We start from the raw sequence: 11,765 nt of genomic DNA, 5'->3' as shown, positions 1-11,765 counted from the left end.
CCCATAGATGCACCTGTGACTCTGACGGACGGCCGTACTCTCAGTCTAAATCTGGATTCATCCTCCACGTCAGCTGAAGTCTGTCAAGCTGTGGCAGACAAGATCGATCTCAAAGACACCTATGGATTCTCTTTGTACATCGGCTTCAATGATAAGGTCAACTTTACTTACACAGTAAAAAATTAAGAGTGGTTCAGTCCAATTTAGCCACACTCATTCAAACCCTATTGGTCCTTCATCTGCAGATCTGGAGCCTGGGCAGCTGTGGAAAGCACGTGTTGGATGTAGTGTCACAGTGCGAGCAGGAGATGAGAAGGCAGGGCCAGGAGGAGAAGAAAGCCCCCTGGAGACTCTTCATCCGCAAGGAGCTGTTCAAACCTTGGCATGACTGCTCAGTGGACCCAGTCAGCACTCATCTAATCTACAGGCAAATCATCACAGGAATCAAGTTGGGAGAGTACACCAGTGAGAAGGTAAGACTCTGCAGTGACACAGCTTCGTTTACTAAAAAGTACACCACATAGGCATCGTTCCTGAAATGACAGGGAAAACTACATTTCTATAGCTTTACCTGCTGCTATATCACTTTTTAAAAAGACCCCCTCAGAACAAATTGCTAGGAACAAATCTAATTCTTCCTATTAACAGCCCAATTTAAGTTCCCAATAGATATAATCTGATTTTATCTCTCAGGAGGATGACTATGTCCAGCTGGCAGCGAGGCACTATTACATCCAGTTTGGTTCTGCATACAACAAAGAGAGCGTCCAAAGGGTGGTTGAGGAGTGCATTGCCACCCCCCTTATTGAGAGCAAATCGATGACAAAATGGATGCAACTCATCAGCTCAGAAGTCTTGCAGGTAAAGCGTCATGCAGTCAGAGGAAAAAGAAGCTACTGTTTGTTCTTTATCAGCATATTTGAAGCCTGAACCATTCCAAATAATACATTCTTTTTGAAATGTTTTAAATTTTATGGTGCATATTTGATTGTACATACACATTAGATGCTGGATAATTTTTATATGCTGATTATACAGGGTCCTTATGTCAATGGGAGGCAGAGTGCGGAAAGCGTAAAAGGAGAACTGGTCGACAGCATCCAACAGAAATGGCCACACTACTTCTCCAGGTTTTATGAGGTTACAATGACGGCAGGTCAGTCAACCTGCAGCTTTTATAGGTAATATTTTATAATGCAACATAACTTCTCCTGAATATTCCCTTATTTGTCCACAGGTCCGCCTTTGTCCAAAAGCAGGTTTGTCGTGGCTGTAAACTGGAGCGGCATCCTCTTCATGGATGAAAGAGAGAAAAGACTCCTTGAGCTTTCCTACCTAGAAATAAAGGATGTCCACATAGTCAGGTATGGACCACTTTAACTCTTTTAGTTTCCTTCTTTGCAAAGCATTTTTCAATTGTGCCTTTAAAAAATTGTAGAAATTAAACCCTAAAATTTTGAACCTGTCTAGTGATAGTCACGTCAGTGTCCAGTCTGTGAGTTTGGTTACACTTCAAGAAGAGTTTGTCCTGAAGGCTAGGGAAGCTGCAGAAATGGCTGCACTTATAGAAACCAACCTGGAAGGCCTGAGGCAGCGGTCAGTGTATGCACTAGTTCAACAGGATGCCAGTAAGTTTACAGCATGAGCAGTTTTGGATTGTGAGCTCACATCCACCATCACACATCACAAGACAGCGTAAACTCAAAAATGCATCAAGTGCATGAATGTTTGTCTATACACACAGGATAAAAAAACAACCTGTCTCTTTCTCTCTCTTTCTACAGATGACCCCAGGTTCCTGATTTGTAAACAAGGTGACCTGCTGCTGGTGGAGAAAGATGGACCATATTCCCCTGAGGAGAACTTGATCACAGCTACTAACCAGCGGACCAGCAGCACTGGTTCAATCTATAAGGATACAGTGCAGTATCTGCCCACTCTCACTAGGCCCACTGAAGAAGTGCTGGTAGAGTTACTTTCACGTCTCAAGACAGTAACATGTTTTATAAAAGAAGTAGGAGACAGAAAGAAATTTTCAGTGTATGCTGTAAATAAATAGTATAAGCATGTGATACACACCATTAGAAGATTTTAAAAATGGGTTAGGTCGTCTGATTCATATACACATTGTATATAAATACGGCCTATAAATTCAACTGTTGTGTTTACAGAAAGCAACAGTATACATGATATTCACCAAATTGATTATTTTCAAGACTATGGAATTATTCAGGTCTATGCAGCAGGGATCCAAAAAGTATCATGTTCACATGAGTCCCCCTTGTGGAGTAACTATGAACTGCCTCCGACCCTTTAGGACCTGCTCAGGCCACGCACAAAGAAGACTTCAACCCAAGAGAACTCCCGACCACCAGAGACAGTGGCTCCTGTCTCTTTGAAAGAGTTTGCACAAGAGAACTTCAGGTAATATCACATCTGTAGCACAATCTCACCGCTAGTGTTTACTGTGGCAATGGATGTTATTATTAGGGCATCTAGATGGGTTGCAGGAGAAGTGAGGCTTCTGCAAATACAATGCAGATGCTGTGTGTCAAGCCACATATCTGCTCTTTGCTTGGGGGAGGATAGGGTTCAGGGATGCTTTGTGTTAGAGGTAGGTCTGCTTATTGTGGGGCTCTGAAGATTTTTGACAGCATGGCCTGACACCCTCCTCTTTGGGGCCAAATTATGGGTTTAAAAAAACATCATTTAACTCATATACTGAGCTTCCATATGAATGCTCTGCCATTCCTCTTTGGCACATTTAATTGTGTATTATTGACTGAATATTAATCTAACAATTTTGAATTCTAGATTTCATTTGTATTGTTGATGGTGATGCTGACCATATTTAAACACAGCCCTCATACAATATTCTTAATCCGCTACACTTGGCTATAATTTATATTGACACGCATGTGTAATTACATGAATGTTAGGTTGGTTTTAATAACGTAAAGTTCAAAAAATACTTGAAGCATATGGTCCCACTGTTTCCTCCCTGTCACAGGGCTCCAGGTAATGTGGGTCGTCAGGGTGCATTCAAAGGAGTGGGCAAGGAGAAGCTGTGGGCTTGTTCCAAAGAACCTCTCAAACAGCCACTGTTGAAGAGTCTGGTCCGCAACTCTGACCTCAGCTATTTAGCCTGCAATGCCTACATTGATATCCTTGAGATCAGTGCTTGCCTTTTTCAGATTATGGTAATTTTACAGTTTGTTACACACATGCTTTTTGCATTTGAGGATACTGAGATATTTTATTATGACATAGCCACAATTAGTGTCCTTGACCTAAGCTGCTACCTATCCTGAAGTACATGGGCGACTACCCCATTAAAAACATTCGCAGTCCTGTAGAGCTGACTGACCAGATCTTTGGTCCAGCCACCCAGCATAAAGCTCTGCAGGATGAGATCTACTGCCAGATTATGAGACAGATGACCAGCAACAACAACAGGTGCTTCCCTCAGTGTCTATTTCTGTTTTTTGAAGAATACACAAAATCTACAACCAACATATCCAATCTTACTTTCTTTTTTTTGCTCTGCATGTTGCTCTCAGGTTGAGTATGGAGCGTGGGTGGCAGCTGATGTGGCTGTGTTCAGGCCTGTTCCCGCCCAGTTCCAACTTGATGAGACACACTCGGCACTTCCTGGAGTCACGGCCCAGGGACCCGCTGGCTGCCGTGTGCCTACAGAAGCTGCAGGAGATGTGCAGGTCAGGCTGGAGACAGGAACAAAGATGAGAAAAAAATAGATCACATCGTGTACAAGGTTGTGGTTACTGGTTGTTAAGTCAAGTATGTGGAATGACATTTGGAAAATCATAACCTATTGGAGACATAACATACAGTGTTGTCGAAATGGTGTATTTGTAAAATACTAAGACAAAAAGCGCAAAAAATGATTTCAGTATCAATGTAAAGATGCATGGGTTAACTGAAATCACATCTACATCTTGATTTAGGTACATACCCAATTTAAAAAATTTGTTTCCCATATTTAGGTCATAATAATTCTATATAACTGACTGGCTAAATTGCAATAAAATGTCTCTTTTTAGTCTTTGTATCATTTTAAATGGATATTCGAAAACTGTAGTATTGTACTTAAAATTGTGCTACAAGAAGAGTTGAAACTGAGAGTAGATTCCACAATATTCTGGCTTTTAGTCTCTCCTGTTTAGCAAAAATGGAAAAATGCTTCATCCTACGATCCCACGATGCAACTTTGTAGCATCCTTAGTTAAATTTTTTCAAACAGAGCCACAGGAGCTATTATACAGCAGTTTTCACTGTTTAAGTGAAGTAGTACTTCTCACACTGAATAATTACAGTGTACTTCATGTGTAGAATTGGCGAAAAGAAGTTAAAATCCTGAAAAATACCAAAAATGTCAGGAAATGTGTCCAAAGACATGAACAGGACATCCAGAAAATGTATTAATTTGATGGAGTGGTGCAGCCATAAAGCCTGAAGGCCTTGAGTTCGGTGTAAAAGTCATAGTTTACATGTGTAGTTGAAACATGTGGGACAAATGTTCCACAATATTAATAATATGTATGGCAGTAAAAATGGCCACACTGATTTTAATTTGAGCAGCAACTGAAAGCCTAATTGTGAAATATAATTAAAGAGTTGCTGATCTGATTGTGTGTGTGTTTGTAATTAAATAATCAACAGTTCTTGCAGCTCTGGACATTATTTTTATTTTGCTTTTTAGGGGAATTAATTTGATCATGGCTACAGACGAAAGTCAGAACGCATCAAAAGAAAAGATTATCCCCACAATTCAACATACTGTAGTTTGCACTGTTTTACATTATTTCAGGTATGTGGATTATTTAAGGTGTGCTTGTAAAATAAATGTATCTAAATAATTTTTTCACCCTCAGTAAGGAGCCCCGGATGTTTCCTCCCCATGTGGTCGAAGTGGATGCCATCCAACAGAACAGCACCCAGATCTTTCATAAAGTCCACTTCCCAAATGACACAGATGATGTAAGACACAAAAAGATGTCCAGTGCAGCACATTCTCTGTCTCTAGACTACCACACAGATATTAACCAGCATTGCTTCTGACAGATTCAGTATAATGATTCAGAACATTTGTACGTTGTCTTGATTTCCTGTATTGACTGTTCATGCTGTTGTGCAGATATTCGAGGTGACATCAACGACCACAATCAAAGACCTGTGTTGCAGCATCGCCTCTCAACTCAAACTGAGCTTTGCTGATGGATATGGCCTGTACCTGAAAACACCTAACAAGGTGGGGTTGGGTGATCTTTTCCACAAACGTTTGTCGTTTGTTGATTCCTATTTTGAAGCCATTAGTTTCATTGTAATCTGACAGGGGAGACATTTTGTGGGTTGGTTTGTAACAACAAATGACTCATTTTGTTTTAAAAACAAACATTTGAGACCATAAAGCCATTACTCTACATCTAAATAAATACTGACTAGGATACCAAACATCCACATATTTATTTCCCATTCAATATTTTGAAGTTCTCTTAATAATTCTCAGGTCATGAGCTTGGATGAGCAGAAATATTTCTTTGACAGTTTACGGCAGACGTCAGACTTCCCTAAGAAAGCGAAAAGAGTGAAAGAAGGTAATGTATCATAATGGCACTTCAGTTTTTATATGTCAGTGCATCTCCATATTTATATATATTTATTGTTTCCCAGGCAACCAGGCCAACATGCCCTACCTGGTGATCTTTAAGAGGAAGCTCTGGTTCAATATGACCCCAGGAAAAGACCAGGTCGCAGACCTCATCTTCCATTTCCCACAGGTATAATATCCAACCCACAACACACTCTTCCTTGTGCTCATGTTCCACATGCGGAATTGCCATGACCTGAGTTTGCGCATCTGCTACCATGTAGGAGCTGCCGAAGTACCTGCGGGGATACCACAATTGCACCAAAGAGGACTTGATCATCTTGGGTGGACTGCTGTTCAGAGTCAAAGTAGATTCAGACAGGTCACAGTTTGTCATGATTCCCAGAATGCTGAGGGAGCTGGTTCCTACTGACCAGATAAAAATCATGTCATCAGAAGAATGGAAGAAGGTAAAGGAAAGCAGTCTGACATGTTGATGCTGTCATATTGTGTATAATGAGAATTAATTTATTCCTCCACCAACCAGTCAAATTCACAGGAATGGGACAGATGTGAGGTCACTGACCCTGACTTTTGACCACCAAAATCTAATCAGTTCATCTATGAATCCAAGTGGATATTTGTGTCAGATTTGAAGAAATTCCCTCAAGGCATCCTGTCATATCGCATTCACAGGAATGAGCTGGACAGACAACCTGAAAATATAATGCTTCCAGCCGCAACTATCACCGGTGCAGATTCATAAAAATGGAAAAGGATGTTTGAATGAGGATGCTGAATTTCACATGATTGCATCTAGTGTAAGCGACATCCACTGAGTGTTTTTCTCGTGTTTTTTTTTCTTTGTGTGTGTGTGTGTTTCTACTCTTTGCAGCACATCATCTCGTCCTACAACAAGCAGAGTGGTATCACAGTGCAGGAGGCCAAAACTGCCTTCCTGAAGGCCATTTCAAGTTGGCCGACCTTTGGCTGCACCTTCTTTGAAGTTAAAGTGAGTTATCAGGATCAAGTGAAAGCAAAGTTTGTAAACATCCAATATGATGCCATCGTTTTGTCATATTACGTATGATTTCATTTGCAGCAAACGTATGAGTCTAGCTACCCAAACAGAGTTTTGATTGCCATCAGCAAAAATGGTGTCAGCCTAATAGACCCAGCAACAAAGGTATGTACAACAATTAGTCTCATATTGTGTACATTATGTACATATTGTATCTGTTACACAAAGTGAAGTCATATTTCCTCTCAGTTTATTGGATTTTTTTTTCTATCCTAATGAGGCTTGTTGGTAACAGACCATTACAATTTAAAGTCACTGAATCATTCTGTAAACCTTTTAGGAAGTGCTTGTCATGCACCTATTCAAAAACATCATGGAGTACCACAGCCATGGCAGCTTCTTCCAGATGACCATCAGAACCCCACTGAGGGGAAACAGCTTTGTCTGTGAAACCTCACAGGTGCGTAACCTGCTTTTGCAAGTTAATGTTTTTAAGTCAAAGTACTTCTTGCAGAGGAAGCCCCTGCACATTGTTGCATAACTCAGGCTGTCTATGCAGCTAATGAGCCCATTGAGAGTAGTGACTTTGAAATGAAATGAAATATTTTCTGACAAAGACATCCATATCCTCCTTTTTTAGGCTCAAACAATAGAGGATCTGATTAGGTCATACGTCGTCATGTATGAGAGGCAGAGGGAGCTGTCTCAACCAAGGAACCACATGTTCTCCAGAGGCCTCAACGACAATGGAATTACAGACTCTCTTGCTGGGATTTCTATGCACTCTTAATCTATATCTTTATATCACTTAATTTAAATGACAAAATTGTCCCTAATACAGATTATCCTACTGAACAAGATAGCGATATTCCCACTTCAGAGTGTAATATTTTTATTTTTCATTGTCTTGATCACAGTACTTGACTTGTGTCACTGTGAGAATGGTTGTGTGTCTACAACACTCACTGAGATTCGTGTATAATATTAAACATGTACAACCCTGGGTTGTTCATCTTCAGATATTTAACAGTGATTTACTGACAAGTATCATAGGCCAAATATCATTTTCCCATTTTACTTGCATTTATTCATTAAACTTACAAACAGCAGATAGGGCAATAATAAAATGGTTACACTTCACATTACATAATAATGATAAGTAAGCCTTTGGGCTAAAAGATACCAGATGTGTTGCAGAAAAATACTCAAACTAGACAATTTATGATTTTACCTGAAGGTAAAATCCTGTATGAAGAAATATTCTGTCCTCAGCTCCAATCAACTCTACAACTTTATTGTAACTGTATAAACATTTGTGATTTTATTATTCTAAACAACTGTGAAAATGTCTTAGTTGAAGCATTTTTCACTGAGAAAGTTAGTCCTGAAGCCTGGAAGACAAAATAGATCAGTACTATCTTAACTAATGCTTGTTATGTTTATCTTATGGTCCTTAAAGGAAGTTTCTTCTACATATGTTGATACCACTGACTGTATGAAACATGGACGTCATAACAGCTCCCAGAAGTGGATGGGACATGAGCCAAATTAAAAGTACAAATCCGATGCATTTTTCCCAGAGGTCACTTCTGTGGTTTTTGGTAGATGATATCACAGTGATTTGTGTACAAGTGGTCATTTTTCTGGTAAGTTAGTTTTAACAAGTTATTTTATGATATATTAAAATTAGGTATAATGAATAATTGTACAGTAATTAAGAATTTGATGCTATAATACAATTCTATTATTAATATAATTACAATAATTTGACGATATAAAAAGGGGTGTATTTTGGTTGATTTGCCAGCTTTGGCGGTCTGATGCTGTCATTCTGCGTCTGGTCTCTAAGATGGCAGCCACCACATTCACAATACTTTGGCTTCATTTCTGCATCATGAAGGAAATGGAGACGCCATGTCCATTGTATATAGGCCTATGTCAACAGTTGATACACATTTGAACACAAAATAGTAGACCCCATGCTACAGTGTATGTATTTTTGTGTCTATACAGTGTATTATTTACTAAAACACAACCATGAATATTGAGCAAAAAGATGGGTTGATCACAGTGAAATTAGAGATACAGTGAATGGCCATCTGACTTAGTTCTGTAGCATGGGTTGTTTATATAATCTGTGTTGGACAGTGGATGTTGGGTAATTAGGATGGGTACAGTATGTACTGTGAGTGAATTTGACTTTGAATGGGGAATTCCATACAGTACCAGCAATATGGTTTTTTTGTTTTTCTTTCCAGTAAGTTGCTCAGGAAAAAGCAAAGAAACAAGTCAGGTGGAGAATGAATCATTTTCTCAGTAGCTTTTTGGCATCTTATAGCAAGAAACAGGCAGGTGTAATAATAACATAGACTATGGCTGCATTTCATTTAGCTGTGCCACATCTAGAAGGCATGATAAAACCTGTGTGTTCACCTGTGACGCCTTGCTAGCTAAGCTGCTGAGCTATTTAACATCTGTAGTTGAGTTCAGAGCTCAATCGTGACACTGGATCAGAGGAGAGACTGGCTGCAAACGTTCCTCATATCAACTCTGCACTGGGGAGGACTGGTCTCAGGCACTACCCCCCCTCACTACTGGAATGAGCTGCAACACAGCTTGACATTAGAGACACTCAGTCCTCTGACAGTCTTTAAAACTAATATTGCTAACAATGATTGTTTAGTGTTGTGTATGTATGTGTGATGGTTTGGGCTGAATGAGCTGTATATAATTTGCATATATATGTCATTTGTTCTTGCAAAAAGAGCTAGATAATAATCTAAGATCAAAAGACACATATCTGCTGCCTGTCTGTCTCAAGTGATCAGACAGAGATATAAAAGAAAGCTTTCATGTTTTCTGCTCCTGGAATAATTTGCAGAGGGAAATTTCAATTCGGTGTCTTTGACTGAGTTTAAAGCTACTGTAAATTCAGTGGGGAGTGATTCTTTACCTGACTGTTTTTGTTTCTAACCCTTTTAGTTCCTGGCACTGATAACTATTTTATAGTCACCATTGTTCTTAGCTTTTAAAGATCTTATATAATGTTGTCTTTTTGGGGAGGTGGGGGGTTGGGAAGCTTGTAAAAGAGGTTACTAGGTTCCTAACCTCAGGGGATTTTGGTTAAATTTAAAAAGCTCTCAATGAGACTTCCTGTTTAAATAATGCTTAATTTACTACCTAACTAACATCCAGGTTCCAGGACATGTTTGCAAACTTAATGGGCCACCTGAATGTAATGGAGATGTAATGAATGTGATTAGTTACACCTGTGTGTGTCCTGCTAGGACAGGTCAAACTATGTGCTGAAGAAGGCTGGATAGGGCTGAGATTACTGGGGATATGAAAATAGTAATAAATAATGATAATCAGTCACATAGGCTACAATATGCTATCAAAAGCAATTTCCTGTGATACACTGTGAGAGTTTTGATTTAGCAGATATTGGCTACTGTGCCTCCCAGCTGCCATTAGATCATCATTGATCTAATTCCTGCTAAACAAGTGAATTTCATTTCAGGTAATTTGTGTGAATCAGATACTTCTGAGTCCAAGCAAACTAATCTGACCATTGTATTCCAACACCATGTTCTGCAGACTTTGTCGTATTGTAGGTTTAATTTTAAATGTATAAAATTAATATTTTACCTACATATCTACAATTACAAACTTTGATTTTTTTTCTTAAATGTAAATCATAAACTGAAATCTGTTTTCATTTCATAATCTTATGAAAATCATCTTGTTTTTTTTTTTTTTATCAAACCCAAAACTGCATAGTTTATTGTACCGTGTCAGAAATGTCAAGATTATTTATTATTTTACAGAAGAAACAATTTTAATACAAAACAGTCAAAATATTTGTATTTCATCTCTGAAACTTGGAGTGTTGGAGGTTGATTTATTATTTATTGTTCAGCAGATCTGTTTTCAGACTGTCATACCTTGTGTAATTGCACATCTACTTCTTTCAAGTAGTTTTCAAAATGTCAGCCAACAGTGCCAGTTTTTTGTCAGACATCCGATGCTCCTGGAACATCCCGACTGCTGCCTGAATATCAGTCCCCATCAACTCTTTTCTCAGAAAACAAATCCAATTTCATACCTGAAATGACATCACAAACTGTGAGCATATGTGTGTGGTGAAGTGTGCAGTAGTGTAATGTAGTAGACTGCTTATACAACCCTCCTCATTGCCTGTCAAGACTATTGCTCTGTTACCATGGAAACCATGTGACCAAAAAAATCAGGTTACCATGGGCAGGTGGATATGAGGTGTAGTGTGATAGTTTGTGCTTCAAGCTGTTTCCTGATGCAATCGGACCGCAAGGGGCACTGAGGTTTGCCAAACAAAGGATCCTTTTACTGAATGCCTATCTACACAGGGGTGGCTGTGGCTCATGAGGTAGGGCAGTCGTCTCCTGACCAGCAAGTTGGTGGTTCGACTCCCGGTCTCCCCGCATGCCTAAGTGTCCCTGAGCAAGACACTGAACCCCGAATTGCTCCTGGTGGCTTGACTAGCGCCGGTGCATGGCAGCTTGTCGTCATCAGTGTGTGAATGTTGTGTGTGAATGGGTGAATGGTGTATCATCTCTGTAAAGCGCTTTGGCCAGTGCAACACACTGTGAGAAAGCGCTATATAAAAAAAAAATACAGTCCAAAATACAGTCCAGTACACAAATCAAATTACATTAGAATTAACTTTTCAAACATTAGAGGTTAAACATCTTTTGACACACATCTGCTAAACCCAAAATACAGGGTCTAGGTTTCGGTGGTTCTATGCAGAATAATTTACATTAAAAAGGATTCAATTCAGGTTGCATTAGAAAGGAACATAGGAATATGATGTAGGTCAAACAATTGCATGTTAGAGTCTGTGTGTGTGCTGCTACAAGAAGGCAAAGGCATTTTGATGCACTGCACCAAATTTGGAACAAAAGACCTGATAGCCTAGACCACATCACTATCATCCCACCTGCACTCCCACCCCCCCTCCCTGCAACTTGTATCTCAAGACTGAAAAACAACATATCAAGACCACAACCCTAACACAAACAGTCACGCGCACGCACAGAGCACATTGTAGACTTCTGTAAATGCATAGCTACTGTACATTATGTATTTACAGTAGCA

General features: G+C 39.4%; 2 protein-coding genes across 2 annotated transcripts in view; both read left to right on the top strand.

Moving 5' to 3' along the window:
* LOC109974059 (unconventional myosin-VIIb-like) overlaps positions 1 to 8,224 on the top strand; it is a 21,230-nt gene extending 13,006 nt beyond the window's left edge. Inside the window, exons 29-48 of the mRNA XM_020624066.1 lie at positions 8 to 156; positions 246 to 473; positions 694 to 861; positions 1,039 to 1,156; positions 1,238 to 1,364; positions 1,471 to 1,628; positions 1,785 to 1,966; positions 2,318 to 2,424; positions 3,011 to 3,162; positions 3,303 to 3,456; positions 3,561 to 3,716; positions 4,893 to 4,998; positions 5,156 to 5,269; positions 5,528 to 5,615; positions 5,692 to 5,798; positions 5,893 to 6,078; positions 6,504 to 6,620; positions 6,711 to 6,794; positions 6,970 to 7,089; positions 7,270 to 8,224. Coding sequence (XP_020479722.1) covers positions 8 to 156; positions 246 to 473; positions 694 to 861; positions 1,039 to 1,156; positions 1,238 to 1,364; positions 1,471 to 1,628; positions 1,785 to 1,966; positions 2,318 to 2,424; positions 3,011 to 3,162; positions 3,303 to 3,456; positions 3,561 to 3,716; positions 4,893 to 4,998; positions 5,156 to 5,269; positions 5,528 to 5,615; positions 5,692 to 5,798; positions 5,893 to 6,078; positions 6,504 to 6,620; positions 6,711 to 6,794; positions 6,970 to 7,089; positions 7,270 to 7,419 — 2,771 coding nt within the window. The 3' untranslated portion in view covers positions 7,420 to 8,224. The remainder of the gene's footprint in view (positions 1 to 7; positions 157 to 245; positions 474 to 693; positions 862 to 1,038; positions 1,157 to 1,237; positions 1,365 to 1,470; positions 1,629 to 1,784; positions 1,967 to 2,317; positions 2,425 to 3,010; positions 3,163 to 3,302; positions 3,457 to 3,560; positions 3,717 to 4,892; positions 4,999 to 5,155; positions 5,270 to 5,527; positions 5,616 to 5,691; positions 5,799 to 5,892; positions 6,079 to 6,503; positions 6,621 to 6,710; positions 6,795 to 6,969; positions 7,090 to 7,269) is intronic.
* Positions 8,225 to 9,954: 1,730 nt separating this feature from the next.
* Positions 9,955 to 11,765, top strand: part of LOC109974039 (serine/threonine-protein kinase tousled-like 1-B) — a 16,095-nt gene continuing 14,284 nt past the window's right edge. Inside the window, exon 1 of the mRNA XM_020624024.1 lies at positions 9,955 to 10,149. The gene's annotated coding sequence lies outside the window, so the exon portion shown is untranslated. The remainder of the gene's footprint in view (positions 10,150 to 11,765) is intronic.

This window comes from Monopterus albus, unplaced genomic scaffold, assembly GCF_001952655.1.
Source record: "Monopterus albus unplaced genomic scaffold, M_albus_1.0 scaffold319.1, whole genome shotgun sequence".
In the NCBI taxonomy this organism is placed as follows: domain Eukaryota; kingdom Metazoa; phylum Chordata; class Actinopteri; order Synbranchiformes; family Synbranchidae; genus Monopterus; species Monopterus albus.
This window is presented reverse-complemented; position numbering and strand designations above follow the sequence as displayed.